Source organism: Corvus hawaiiensis, chromosome 21 (genome assembly GCF_020740725.1).
Source record: "Corvus hawaiiensis isolate bCorHaw1 chromosome 21, bCorHaw1.pri.cur, whole genome shotgun sequence".
NCBI lineage: Eukaryota > Metazoa > Chordata > Aves > Passeriformes > Corvidae > Corvus > Corvus hawaiiensis.
In genome coordinates, this window is record NC_063233.1 from 1,665,992 (window position 1) to 1,680,638 (window position 14,647).

A 14,647-nucleotide genomic window follows, 5' to 3' on the forward strand; every position below is an offset into this window, starting at 1 on the left:
CATGAACTTCTTGGACCTGAGAGTCACCAGCAGATGTAGCACCCTTAGCACAGAATTTACAGGGAAATACAACACAAAAATAAGTTCTGGGTTTCCAGGGCAGAAAGGAGAATAAGCATGAGAACAGGTATGCAAACTAGAGAGGAAAAGAGACTTTTTTTCCCCATTCATATCTTTCTCAGCTTTTGTACCTCAGCTGCAGTTCCTAAGGTGATTCCACAAAGTTCCAATATATCTGATGCAGAATGCACCAGATAAAGAACAATACAGCAATATTAACTAAATTACTGAAGAACAGCAATTCATTTGCTTTAAAAAGCAAAGTCAGAAAGCTTGGCATGCAAAATAAACTTATATCCTCTATCCTCCAAAATATGAAACCACTAAGTATAGTGTTAAAAAACATGGAAAACAAGGTGACATGCAGAAAAGACACTGAGGTGGCTGAAATACCTAAATATAATGTATTTTCTGTTTCTATTCCTCTGGCTCTATGCACAGCTTAACAATAAATCCAGTATGGTTCAATTTAAAGATACAAAGTTCTGCTTTCTGAGCGTTCATCATTAGCATCTTAGTGTGGGTGAACAGTGGAATTTGTGGCAGAGTTCAGAGGCTTTACAGTGCACTTTGCAGAGTTGTGTTACGACAAAGAACCCAGCCTTCTGTAAGACTCTGAGCTCCTACAGTCTTGGACATCTGTGGGTTTTTCCACCTGTAAAATTCACCCAGTGCACACTCGTTTATTTAAAATACATTGCGAGTCCTGAAAAAAGCCTTGAAAATGCTCCAGGTCAAAGCCTGTGTTTTATCAGAGCTCTGGGAAAAAAACCAAAAAAACAGCCTGCAAGAAATCACTAGCAATCTTTTTTCTTCTCACGTATCATATGATTAGTCTGCTTAATCATGTCTGATCTTTACCCACCTTCCCTGTGCAACACATACTCTCAAATGCAACAAGAAGTCCTTGGTACTCAAAATGAAGCAGGAAAGCCAGAGGAATACTGCATGTGAAAACACAGATTTAGGATGACTAAAGAGTAATTAATAAAAAATAACAACTACAAGTCTATCTTTTCTGTTCATTTTACAACACAGTGACAGCCACAGATGCTCCCACTAATTTCAAGAGCCAGAAAGAAAAGAAATATTGTTGTTTGGAGATAATGGTGTCTCCAATTCCACCCCTCTCCTCACAGATACCGGGAAGATGAGGGAATCATGAGACACTGTATGCAAAATCAGGCATCAGACAAACACAAGAGTTAAGCTAATGCAATCTTTGTTAACAATCCTTAACAGGTTGACAGCTATTGCCAACATCATTTTACTTTCAATCTTAATTTGAACTATCTGCTCAGAGGACAAAACTCTAATTTTAGGCTCTTGTAATCAGTAAATTCCCCATCCCAGAAACAAGCAGCCGGTCCTGGGAAACTGCAGTTTATAAAAGAAATGCTGACACTGCCTTAGCCAGCCCAGCACAGGAATGTTGCTGGAATGAATTAACTATGAACAGTTGGTTCATCCACGCGCCACAGCTGACGCTCCCCCAGCATCAGCCCCATCTCTGCGCTGTACAGCCGGGACAGGCAAGACACAGCACAGGCTGGAGGCTGGGAAAAAGGCAGCGCAGCCAGCAGCTAAATAAATTCTGGGGATGATGCTCTACGTACTGCTGGAGTTTCTCTCTTGTTAGGATTCAAACACAAACAGGGAATTACGCTCACCAGACAACCAGAGCACTTTAAAAATACACTGTGAAAGAACTGAGAAAAAAGGAGTTACATTCGGTGTGTGCTACTAAACACTGCCTGCACGTGGGGCTGGAAATTGGAAGGAAATCCCTATGCCAAGCTCCATTTGTAATTTGTTTACTGTGCACACAAAAATAAGTTTGCTCAGGTCCTTGACCTTTTAAGTAGAGGCCTTTAAAAAGAATACAGCATTTCTGCAAGTCAATCAGCAGTGGGCAGCTTCTGTAATTACATGTTCTCTAAGTAGCCCAAAGTCTCAGAAATCCTACTGAGTTGCGCTTTAACAAAACCTGTAAGTTGAACAAAATCTGAAATACAGATCAAGCCATACCTGTATGCCCTACCTGTTCTCCAGCTTCTATTCAAGAAATAAACACAATCTTTTTCCTCTGCAAACGTCTCACGTGATCTTTTCCCTCTCTCCAAACCTCTCCTGAATACTTTTTCTACTTCTCCTCCTCCCCCCCAAAATATCTTAATCAGGCAAATCTACACAGAGATAAACGACCAAGTTTACTTCCAGCAGTTCGATATCGACTTAATTTTTGCTGATAAGTGTTTTTAAACCAACTTAACACAATCTGTTTATACTTAATTTTCACCTCTAACTGACACAACCAGTACTTAAAAATTATCTACTGGGGACGTTTCAACTGAAAGAAACACTTCCTTGACAACAAGAAGGAAAAAAAGCACAAAACCCACCGAGGTTACGGTACATAAATCAAACAAAGATGCCTACACGCAACGAAGTGCCACATTTTAGGATCCACCTGGAATCGACAGGCAACAACCGACATCCCGCGACACGGAGAGGGAAAGCGGGTACCCGGCCGGTCCCTCCGCGTCAGCCCCGCGGAGCCCCGCGCCGCCCGGGATGGGACGCGGGGGAAAAGCCGGCGGCTCCGGGACACGCTCGACGGGGTCCCGGGGACACCGACGCGGTCCGAGGAGGGTCCCCACTATCCCCCACACCCGCAGCTGGCGAGCTGGAGAGGACGGACCGGGCCCGGCGTCCCCCGCCCGCCCCAGGACTCGGCCCGGCCCTGCGGGACCCGGGGCGGTCTCACGGCCCCGCTCCCGCCGAGGCCGCGGCCGTGCCGGGCAGGGGGGAGGGGGAGGCACCGCGCCGGGTGGGAGACACGGCCCCGGAGGCGAGGGAGGGACCCAGCGGTAGCGGAGCGCAGGACGGCCCCCAACTCCCGCACACCGGGAGGGAGCGGCGGCGGGGCAGCGCCGCGGGAGCGCAGCGGGGACGGGGCGGACGCACCCCCGCGGCAGCGCGAGCCGCACCTACCCCGGCCGCCGCCGCCGCCGCCGCTCCCGGTGCCGGGCCTGGGCCGCCGCCGCCTCCCCACGTGACCGGGCGGAGGGGCGGCCCCGCCGGTCCTTCCGGGCGCGGCTCTTCCGGCGGGCGGACAATGCGGTTCCGAGTCGCGGTGCTGGGCTGCGGTGGCGCCTGTAGGTCCCGGCGGGCCGGCGGGGCGCGGGCGGCGGCCCCGGAGCGCGGCGCGGAGCGGCCCGTGGCTCCCGCTGCCCCCGCGGGCCGCGCTCGGAGGGCGGCCCGGCCCGGCCGGGGGCGCGGCGGGGCGCGGGGCCGCCCGGGGGGAGCGGCGGGCGGCCGGGCCCGGCCCGGCGCTGGGGCGGCGGCTCACGGCGGGTCTCCTCCCCTCTCTAGGTCCGTAGCCGGAGGCAGGAGCGGCCGCGGGTGCCAGCACGGGGACGCGGCCCGACGCTACAGGTACCTGCCCCTTCCCTCCCGCGGGGCCGGGCCTGGCGCGGATAGCGGCTTTCCCCGCTCTCGCAAAGGGCATCGCGTTTACGTTGTTTTGGGAAGCTGCGCAGTCTCCCGGCTGAGCTGTGCTGGAATATCCTTTTCCCGGACCCCGGAAAGTAGATGTGAGGAGCCGGTGCCATCCGCGGTCGGTAAAGGCCGAGGAAGCACGTGCTTCCAGCGGGGAGCCATGCACGCCCGACGGGAGCTTCCTTGGTCTGCCACCCTCCCGAGATAGAGAGTTTGGGGTTCATTTGATGCTCTTTTGTAGATCAGTAGTAGTGGAAACTGAATGTGTGCCAAAGCAAGTCACAACTTTTCGATCTGCAGTTTCTTACGATATGGCTCTTGTAATCTGCCAGAGATAGGCTGAATGGCTGGAGTAGCTGTGGTTAACAGCACAGTATAACCATAGCATGGGTGCTTTAACTGCATTCATATTGTATGAATTCCCAAGGTGGAAAAAACAGACTCACAACTGGGCTTCCCTCATCACTTGCCAGAGAAAACACAAGAAGAAATAGTTTCATAACGCCTAAAATACACTGAAGATATACCAGGATGATCTATTGCTGTCGTTTATATTTGCCAAAGGCTGTCGCATCTTAAAATTAAACTTTCAGCCCTAGAAATGGGGGTGAGTCAGGCAGCACTGATGGTGACTGAGGGACTGGTGGCTGTGCTTTCTGCAGATTTAGCAGAACCGGTTTTACTGCAGAATGATGCTCCCCCTGCTTCCAAACTTTCCACGGTCCCTGGTTTTTGAAGGCTTCTGAAATCCTTCCCTAATTTTTGCATGCCTTACATTGGAAGATATGCTTGATGGGTGTGATCAGTGAGGAAGTCGTGTCTCCAAATGCTGTCTGAGCTGCAAACTGAAAAACCCTGATTATTGACTGATGCTTCCAAAAATATTCTTTGAACGGTTGTCTTGTGTGTTTATTCATTTCACTGGGCACGATGCCATCCCTGTGTGTACACCCAGCTGACACTTCATGCCCCAAGAGAGCAGTATCTGCTTTTATCTATAAACTTCAAAACTTCCTTTCTAGCTTTATGTGGTGTTTGTAATAGTTGGGAGGTGTAAGTTTTGCTTTGTTTTGTAATTTTATCTAACCAAATCTTGCATCATTTAGTCTCCTGTTATTTCTTCACCTCCTGCAATCCCAGTGCTCTGGCAGGATTGTGTGAACAGTGGTTTGTCCAGAATCAGTGTAGTCTTACAAATTCTTAAAGCAACTGTTGAAAGACAAAAGAACAGTACTTGGTTTATGGAAGATCCACTGTTCTTCATTCCAAGTACTAACAAAACAAGAACAAACTTCCTAGAGAAGTGATCTTCCAAAGAAAAAGGCAAGAAGTGAGGCTTCCTTTATTCCCCAGGTATTCAAACCAGGGAGCCTAGTGGAGTCCATTCTGAAGATTTTTTCTGTAATCTTAGGAAAAGCCTAAACAACCCACAGCAAAGCAACTCCTGCAGAAAAACTTGAAAGACAATCTAATGTGTTAAACCCAGTGCTGCAAAACCCAAAGCTTGCTAAAAATACACAGTTTCCCTTTACATCCTAACTCTTTAGGATATTGCTTCAGGAGAATTTCTGTCATAGCATCTCTACTTTATATTCAGGCTTCGTTAAATTAAAAAAAAGTTAAAGGTATTGTAAGGTGAGATGTAAACTTGATTTTGTTTTTATGTGTAATGGACTTCAACGTGTATGTAGGATAAAACATAACAGCTGATAAACACCCACTTTATATTATTACTTTAAACCTTTCTAACCTGCCTTTTAGAATCAAAAAGTTCTCATAGTTTGTTTTTTTTTCTGCTGCTTTTCCTTAGGTGTGCCAAAATGTCAGAAAGATCAGATATTCTTCATTTCAAGTTTGACAACTATGGCGATTCAATGTTACAGAAAATGAACAAACTGAGGGAAGAAAACAAATTTTGTGATGTCGTGATCCATATAGATGATGTTGAAGTTCATGGGCATAAAATTGTCTTTGCTGCTGGCTCTCCTTTTTTAAGAGATCAGTTCTTACTGAACGACTCCAGAGATGTAAAAATCTCTATCCTGCAGAGTTCGGAAGTGGGGAGGCAGCTGCTCCTCTCCTGCTACAGTGGCACTCTGGAGTTCCCTGAAATGGAGCTGGTGAACTACCTGACTGCTGCGAGCTTTCTGCAGATGAGCCACATTGTGGAACGGTGCACCCAGGCCCTGTGGAAGTTCATCAAACCCAAGCAGCCACTGGAGAGCAAAGAGTGCGAACAGCAAAGTGACTCTTCTGAGCTGAAGGAGCATCAGGGAGATGACGACTCTCTGCAGCAAGACTCGCCTTGTATTCAGCCTTCAGAAGACAGCATGGACATGGAGGATAGTGACATTCAGATCATCAAGGTGGAGTCCATCGGGGAGGTAACAGAAGTTAGGAATAAGAAGGATCAGAACCAGTTTATTTCGTCTGAACAAAGTGCACTGCATTCGTCAGAGCCTCAACACTTTCTTATCAACTCCACTGTTGAGAACAGAGCAAGTGAAATAGAGCAAAACCACCTGCACAACTATGCCCTTTCATATGCTGGCAGCGATAACATCATTCTGGCCTCTAAAGATATGTTTGGGCCTAACAACCGAGGGATAGACAAAGGCCTCCAGTGGCACCATCAGTGTCCAAAGTGCACAAGAGTATTTCGGCATCTGGAAAACTATGCTAACCACTTAAAGATGCATAAACTATTTATGTGTCTGCTCTGTGGCAAGACGTTCACTCAGAAGGGCAATCTCCACCGGCACATGAGAGTGCATGCAGGCATCAAACCATTCCAATGTAAGATCTGTGGGAAAACGTTCTCTCAGAAATGTTCCTTACAGGACCACCTCAACCTGCACAGTGGGGACAAGCCCCATAAGTGTAACTACTGTGACATGGTCTTTGCGCATAAGCCTGTTCTGAGGAAACACCTTAAACAGCTGCATGGTAAAAATAGCTTTGACAATGCCAATGAAAGAAACGTGCAAGACATAACGGTGGACTTTGATTCATTCACATGTAGCGCTGCTACAGACAGTAAAGTCTGTCAGCAGGCTGATGCCAGCCAGGTACTGGATGCAGGGAAGCTGCCTCAGGCTGTGCTCAGTTTAAGAAATGATAGTACCTGCGTCAATTAAGCAATTAAAACCTGCCCTGTGTAGGGATTGTGACTGAGAGGAGCAAAGCGCTGGTTTGGCTTCTTCCCTAAACTAGTGGTGTGTCCCAAAAGGCTATAGATGGTTGGATTGCAAAACCTGGCAGGTCTTCAGCCATCACTCTTAGTCTTACTCGATATTTTCTGTGAATAGCAATCCTCCTTCAGGTTTCTGTCTGTGTCTGTACTGTGGATTAAGGGGTTAATTGTTTCATTTCTCTCTGATTAGGAGACTCAAGACTAACACCTTTTGAAAGACTGTTGCTGTGGGCTGCAAGTAAACCATCTGCTGTACAGTTAGAGGCCTCTCTGTGTCTGGGCAGGTGGAGGAAAGCAAAGAGGACAAGTGTGTGAGATAACCTGATTTTTTTTTAAAAAGCACTGGATAACTGAAAACACTCCATATACTTAAATTTAAACTTACCTCTTAAAATTACCTTTCTCTGATCTTACCCCTAGACTCCTGAAGTTGAAATGAAGTATTTTTGTGTCACTTTTTTGCCCTGCCCTTTCTAAACTTATTTCAAGAAACTTCTGCTGCCAATCAATGCTCTCTTAAAAACTCTCAGGGTTTTTAACCTCAACATGCATTATGAAAAGATGAAACCCTAAATGATTTGGCAGGGTTAGCTGATCATTGCATAGAGCTGTTCAAACTGAGGATAAATTGCAGCTCTGGAATGTGAGAAGCTGGTGCCTGGAGTGCAAATAAGACCTATATACCTGGCATACCTGGGATTTTTAAAGGGCACTTACCAGTGCATGTACTGAGACAAGCTAAACACTTCAAAGCTAAAAATTATCCTCTATCTTCCGTAAGTTTTGAATCAAAAACCACAACAGCTGTTGGGTTTAGAGCAAAGCTGGAGTGGAGAAATACTGCTTTTTGACACTGTGAAAAGAATATTTTTAAAGCTGCAATGTATAACAACTCCATGATTTTTTTTTTTTTTGCCTTTTTCCTCCTTAGTTCTTTTATGTCTCTCCTTGATGTCTAACAAGGGCCACATGTCACTTAACTTTAAACAAAAATACCTGCTATAAGAACTTAACATAAAGTTTTTTGATTTCTTGAACTTTTTTGAAGTGACCATTAGTGTTTTACAGATGCTAGGATGAGGTATAGGTAGCACAATTTCTATAGGTTAATATATCAGCTATTGACTGTACTCAGCAATACCTCTTGTATACCGCCTTAAACATCAAATGTAGCGGGAATGGCATGTTTATTGGGATTCTGGGATTATACCATATTGCTTCTCAAAAGTGCTGTGGAATTATCCGCATCCCACTGAGGCTGAAAGAAGCTTAATTTATCTGAGGCACACCATTCCCAGTAGACCAGCACTCTTAGTACTGAAGTGTAGCATAGACTAATAATCAAACGGCTGATGCTCAGCAGAGAACTGCTGTTGGCGTTTGGAGTAAGGATTTCTTCCAATGCAACTCTTTTCCACAAGGTTTGCCTTGAGGCTGAGATTATGCTTCCTACCTAAACGTAGTACTGTTGTTGTGTTTGAATGAGGGGTGGGGGTGAAAGGCTGCTATTGTATGGTTAAAAATGTTAAACAGGTATGACCAAAGGTGTGTTAGAACAACAAGTGTTGTGTATGTCATTATCAAAAGTTGGTCTTGCTCTTCAGTTCTGTGCGTGTAGAAGTCAGGATTTCCTCACGCAGACATTACACTGATGGATGTTAAAACACGTTAATGTTGCAGAATGCTTTCAGAAATCCACATACTTTGAAGTAGAAAAGGAAGGTGATTCTGTGAATCCGTTTTTGCAATTGAGTTCTTGAACTACTGTACTTGACTGTTACATGAACTCTTACATGGACAGCTATGAAGTAAGCAATGGAAATTACATCAGGGCATTGATCTTTCAAGTTGTAGCAAATATATTTAGGCCTAAAGTCTAACTGTCTGAAACTTTTTAAAATTATTGTTCAGGTTCCTGGGGTAGAAGATAGGTTCGCATGGGAAGAACTGTTTTTCCTCTTGAAGCCACCCACTTACAGAGTTGTTTTGAACTAAATTTGACCGTGACAGTTGCATCTGACGCTTGCATTCTGTCTTCAGGCAGAACCTTCTGTATTGTTCGAACATTTTGATAATCTATTTTTCACTAAATGGAAATAAGTTATAGCGGTATGTCAAGATGAAGATAGACGTGGAGAACAAGAGCTTGCAGAGCCAGGTCGATGTGCTGTAAGGTACTAGTGAACAATCCAAGGCAATATGAATATGGACACGAAAAAGAAAATGGTCTTCTGCCACAGAAAGGAATAAAACTGCACAAATGCTAGAAAACATGGCAGCAAAATGGACAGTATTGAAAGTTTTGTCTATCTGGAAAGTTTTGGTTTTTTTGGAATTATGAAGCTGTAATGTTACTGTAAGGAGAATACAGCTTGTTGAAGTAGCTGTGGGTGACTTGAAGCTGATATGAAGAGACAAGGGGTTTCCTAAGAAACAAAAAAAATTATTTGGTCAAGATACTTAGGTGTTGAGTCCACCCTGTGCTGTGGTGATTTGGACGTCTGCGAAGGCCAAGACTGCTGGGCTGTTCAGTTAAAGGCTGGTGTGGTCGTTTGGTGAGAGCACGGCACAAAGAAACAGGAAAAAGCAGAAATGCAGAAGACTTTCTTCACTGAAAATGGACACGTCTGTTGGATGAAAAGTGACTTCTACTAATGTCTGTGCTTTTGGCCTGGCAAAAGGGTGCAGACGAAAAGATTTATGCAGGAGATGGCTGCGTGACTCCAGAAACACTGGAGCTCTAAGGGCAATACGCCGATGCAAAGTGCACTGGTGGTAGAGTTCATCTAAAATTTGCCCCTATATGGAAAGACAAGTGAAGAGTATAGAAGAGGTATTAGAAAAGCAAAATCTGGCTAATGCTGCTTCTCTGAATTACAGATTAAAATGGAGTGAGAATTATGATAAATGGAATATGCAGAGGCAGCTCGATTATAGAATAAGATGAACTTAATGTCCATGTATGTGAAATGTTGTCTTCATTGCAATGTCCCGAGTAGTGAAAGATTAGATCCATTGGTTGTTGCTACTGATGCTGCATATTCAGATGAGGACTATGGCAGTTATCATAATCTGTGTGTTACTGTGTAGAATACCATTTGCTGGTAAGTGGATAGTCTCACAACTTAATGTGCTGTACAACTTCCTGCATATCCTAAAAATAACTGAAGTCTATTACAAAAGTATTTTAATAACTCCTCAATATATTAGGATTTTTTTTTATGTTGGCATTTTATTTATTTATATTGTATAGAAGAAGGAATTCTTAGAATTTAGGTTTGCCAGAGGTTTGGGCTCACCACTTCTCTGAGTGATGGTAGCTTGTGTGGCACGTGTTCCTGCAGCACATGCTCCAGCTGCACAGCCTGCTGCATAGATCAGGGCTGAGTCTTTCCTCAATTTATTTTTCTTTTAGAAGACATACTTTGCAAGTTAGTAACTGATAAATTTGAAGTGTCAGTCTTTTTCTCCCCTAGATTTTTGGCAAAACTTAGCTGCCGCTGAACTTCCGTTGAAATAATGTAGAAATTAATTGCGTGGGGCTGATTTGGTTTTGGAGTCATTGGGAGGAATAAAAGTGAGGAGGGAGAATCAAAATGTGATACAAACTGAAACTGTTGAGAGAATTCTAAAGTCACGTTAAATGTTAATTTTTAAAAACAAAGAGGGGGACATAGTGGTGCCTCCCGACTTGGTAAGGGGTGAGAAGGCAGGACGGACGCTTTTCCTTTGAGATTGTATAATCGATGGACTGAGCATTAGCTACCTCTTCACTGACTGGGCAAAAGTCTTACACTACGTGTGATAACCAAAGCAGGCGGGTCGGCGGCTGCCGGGCGATGTCCCGTGGCCGTGAAGAAGCCAGCAGCTCGTCCCGGTGGCGTTCGGGGCGGCGGTTCGCCGTTCCCCCGGCGAGTCCCGGCTGATGGCGAGGAGGAGCCCCGGTAGCCGCTCCCCGGGATGCCTTACGGGGGCGGACACGTCGCTACCTCTACCGAACGGTGGGCGAGGCGCGCCCCGGTGCCGGTGCGGTTTCCCCCAGCGGCAGCCGCTGTAGCAGTGCCAAGTCTTTTAATAAACGTGCTGCTAACTCTGTCTGCCGCCGCCTCTCATTTCCACCGCGGTCACGGCGCAGCGGGGGCGGGCGGGCGGAAGGGGCGGGCGGGGAAGCGGTTCCGGGGCGCTGCGGCACGAGCGGCACGGGCTGCGGGGAGCGGCCGGGGAGCGGGGCGGAGCGGGAGCGCGGCCGGCGGCCCGGGAGCCCCGGGACAGCGGGTCCTGCCGGCGGCGGGGGTGGGCTGCGCCCGGCGAGACGCTCCGGCGGTGCCCGCGGGTCCCGCCATGGCGGCGGACTCGGAGGTGCTGCACTTCCAGTTCGAGCAGCAGGGCGATGCCGTGCTGCAAAAGATGAACCTCCTGCGGCAGCAGAACCTCTTCTGCGACGTGTCCATCTACATCAACGACACGGAGTTCCAGGGGCACAAGGTGATCTTCGCCGCCTGCTCCACCTTCATGCGGGATCAGTTCCTGCTCAACCAGTCCAGGCAGGTGCGGATCACCATCCTGCAGAGCGCTGAGGTGGGCAGGAAGCTGTTGCTGTCCTGCTACACGGGCGCGCTGGAAGTCAAGAAGAAGGAGCTGTTGAAGTACCTGACGGCCGCGAGTTACCTGCAGATGGTTCACATTGTGGAGAAGTGCACCGAGGCTTTGTCCAAGTACTTGGAGATCGACGCTTCCATGGAGAGCGGTGCCCAGGCTGCTGAGGGGTGCCACTCCTCGGATGCTGAACTGAGGAGCGGGGACGAGGTGTTAGATAAAGATTGCGAAATAATTGAGATCTCTGAAGACAGCCCAGAGAATGAAGAATACCCCGTGAAACAGGAGGATGGGGATGGCCCACACCCTGCAGCACAGAGCTTGGTGTCGGAAAGGAAGGACACAAAATCCCCAGAAATATCAACAGTGGAAATCGGGTATAAGGATGATGAAATCTGTGTCTTCAGAATGGATTCCATGAGCGTTGCGAATGTAGAAAATGATCATTTTCCTCAGCCTTGCACTTCCTCTAAAACAAATTTATATTTCCCAGAAACCCAGCACTCCTTGATAAACTCTACAGTTGAAAGCAGGAATACAGAAATGTCAGGAAATCACTTTCAGACTTTTGTCGGTGACAATCCGGAAGGAACTTCTAGTGGGGTGAACGGGTTCCAGAGCCTGGAGGATTCTGGCAGCTCATGGCGGCACCAGTGTCCAAAGTGTCCGAGGGGCTTTCTGCACCTCGAGAACTATCTCAGACATTTGAAAATGCACAAACTCTTCCTGTGTTTGCAATGCGGCAAAACATTTACGCAAAAAAAGAATCTCAACAGGCACATCCGGGGGCACATGGGGATCCGGCCCTTCCAGTGCATGGTGTGCTTGAAGACCTTCACTGCCAAGAGCACGCTCCAGGATCACCTCAACATCCACAGCGGGGACAGGCCCTACAAGTGCCACTGCTGTGACATGGACTTTAAACACAAGTCTGCTCTTAAAAAGCATTTGACTTCTGTTCATGGAAGGAACAGCAGCGAAAAGCCAAACCTGAACACTATTACGAAAGTTAAAATAGACTATGATTGATAGCTGGGCAATTGTGGAGTCAGACTCCACAAAAAGCTCCTGGCTAGTGAAATTCTAGATGCAATTCCAGTTCCAGATCCCCATGTAATGGAGAGAAGCACAAACAGGTGGCTGGTGATCCAAGACAGGCCTTGGAGCAGGAAACCTGCCTGCTCCGTTAAGGTTGCTATTGCTGTCAGTGAAAAAAGGTGTTTCCTAGTTGAAAGTAAACTGCAAAATACGGGAAATTATTTCATGCTTCTATTATACTGAGCATGTCCTGGTCCCCCAATGATGTTTTATATTCCTTGTTTCAAGAGCAGGCACTGCTGACATTCAGACTATTACTGATACTGCAATAAGCTGAAGCCTGAGCCATGGTGTTGGTGAAAACAGCTGAGGGATGGGGGTGTTTGTATTTATTCAGTGAGTCAGTTGTTCCCATCCAGTTTCTGGATCATTCATGGTGAAATCACCTCCTTCTTCCTTGCCCAAACTTCACTAGATCTTCCAACAGAAAGAAGGTGTGTTTTCATACTCAAGTCTGTGATGTTTTAAGGACACACAACAAATGAAAACTAATCAAGGAAGCTTTCAAATTGCCTCTGACAAATAGAGAATTGGTAAAAGAGAAAGAAACAAGCAGTATTGCCTTGCAGTTTATTTGTAACTGGATAGTCCCATGAAAAGGACTTGCTTTTAGTTTTATCAAGTTCTGAATTTTTATAAACTTCTTTCTTCTAATAGTGGGATTTTTTTCTGTCATGCCAATGTATTTGATAAGTTTAGTTCTGTTTGTTGCATCGTAACATTTGCCTTCATTTTTTTGCAGATCTTAGCTATATGCACTCGTGAAATTCATCTGTGTGCTGTTGGGTAATCACAGTTTCAATGCTAATTTTGAAAAACAGGCATTTCTGTCTGACTAGCAATGGCTTAGACATAGAGGTCTCATACTCTGATTCTGTGACACGGTAACACAGTAATGATGTGTGATTGCAGAAGTGTGTTTGTGCTTTGTCAAAGGTCATTTTAGTTTCATCATGAGCATCGAGAGCCCTGTGATGCAGAGTCTGTGTCTTTGGCTGGTACATGTTTCTTCCACTTAATGTGATATGAATAAAGAGTCATTTCAGTTGTTAATATGTGATAATAGTACTTACAATTAGCAAAAAGCAGTAGTTCTTACTCTGTCTGTATCACACTTTCCTTCAAGTTTCAGAAGTGCTGTTCCAAGTTCTTGCTCTGAGTCCAGAAGTCTGGCCCAAATGCTTCAGAATCTGGCTGGCTCTAAAATCCAAGACAATAGTTTTTATTGTCAGTTCACTTTCCTTCCCTGTGTCTGTGAGTGCATCAGCCCATTTGGGGTTTTATTTGATCAGCTAGGTTAGGGGTTGGGTGTGTACAATGTCTACCGTGCACTTTCCTGTTACTACTTGTTACAGGCATGGTCAGGTGTATGTGTGGGTATTTCCCTCATGAGCACTTCCCTGTGTGCCAAAGGGGAAACAGGCTGATCTTTTGAAGTGTATCTTCTGTGGGAGCAGGTTCCAAGCTATTTTGGTCATGCATGTAAACATGAGAGGGAGTTGTGTTGTGTGACAGGCCACCAGCATGTTCTGTTTGGTGGCTGCAGTGTCTCAGTAAGCTTTGTGAACAAACCCTGGTCTTGTGCACATGTTCACATTAGAGGTGTTTCCTCTCCCCTGTCCGTACATGTAACCATGTCCTGTCATAACACAATAAACGAAATGCAAATAAGGCATTGTGTCAGATATATATCTCGTTTTTTCTGATCACAGTTAATAATTCCTTATTATGCATACCTTAACAGTTAGTATTTTGGCTTGCAAGCCAAACCAACAAGATGCTGTAAACAAAACACGGTGTTCCAGTGGCGGTCATTTAGTAACGCGTTTTTCTGTCCTTCAGACGGCTCTGTCTGACCCACTTGTGCCATGAATTCTTTCCCCGCAGGAGTCACAGCCCTGCACCGCCGTGACCTTGGCTAGGGCTGTGTTATCTCTGCGTGACCGGAGAAGCGGGTGCAGCCGCCGGGTGTTGCTCCAGGGGCTGCCGTGGTGGGGCAGCAGCGCCAGCGCTCCCCTCACCTCGCTGGGCCCCGCCGGCCTGAGGCGGCTCCGGGACAACGGACGTGCGCCAGAGCGCGCCTCCAGTCCTCTCTTCCTCCTCACCGCCAGCAGTAATAAAGACATCAATTGCAATACAGAACAACAGTAAATAATCGACACTAGCGACGAAAGTTATCAGTTAAAATTTAAAAGGACA

General features: G+C 46.4%; 3 protein-coding genes across 4 annotated transcripts in view; 2 read left to right on the top strand and 1 right to left on the bottom strand.

Annotated features, from left to right (window-relative positions):
* Positions 1-3,140, bottom strand: part of RABGAP1 (RAB GTPase activating protein 1) — a 62,918-nt gene extending 59,778 nt beyond the window's left edge. Inside the window, exon 1 of one of the 2 annotated variants that reach the window (XM_048325604.1) lies at positions 3,055-3,140. The gene's annotated coding sequence lies outside the window, so the exon portion shown is untranslated. The remainder of the gene's footprint in view (positions 1-3,054) is intronic. The other variant, XM_048325605.1, reaches the window with a different exon arrangement.
* A 22-nt stretch (positions 3,141-3,162) lies between these two features.
* ZBTB26 (zinc finger and BTB domain containing 26) lies at positions 3,163-10,849 on the top strand. The gene is made up of 3 exons (XM_048325619.1): positions 3,163-3,218; positions 3,436-3,498; positions 5,372-10,849. The coding sequence occupies exon 3, from the start codon at positions 5,382-5,384 to the stop codon at positions 6,696-6,698; it is 1,317 nt and encodes a 438-aa protein (XP_048181576.1). The 5' UTR covers positions 3,163-3,218; positions 3,436-3,498; positions 5,372-5,381; the 3' UTR covers positions 6,699-10,849.
* A 158-nt stretch (positions 10,850-11,007) lies between these two features.
* On the top strand, positions 11,008-14,121 carry ZBTB6 (zinc finger and BTB domain containing 6). Its single transcript, XM_048325895.1, has one exon. The coding sequence runs from the start codon at positions 11,096-11,098 to the stop codon at positions 12,377-12,379; it is 1,284 nt and encodes a 427-aa protein (XP_048181852.1). The 5' UTR covers positions 11,008-11,095; the 3' UTR covers positions 12,380-14,121.
* Positions 14,122-14,647: the final 526 nt, after the last annotated feature.

Excerpts from the sequence above, each read along its gene's own strand:
- ZBTB26 (XM_048325619.1), top strand. The coding sequence starts at position 5,382 with ATGTCAGAAAGATCAGATATTCTTCATTTCAAGTTTGACAACTATGGC.
- ZBTB6 (XM_048325895.1), top strand. The coding sequence starts at position 11,096 with ATGGCGGCGGACTCGGAGGTGCTGCACTTCCAGTTCGAGCAGCAGGGC.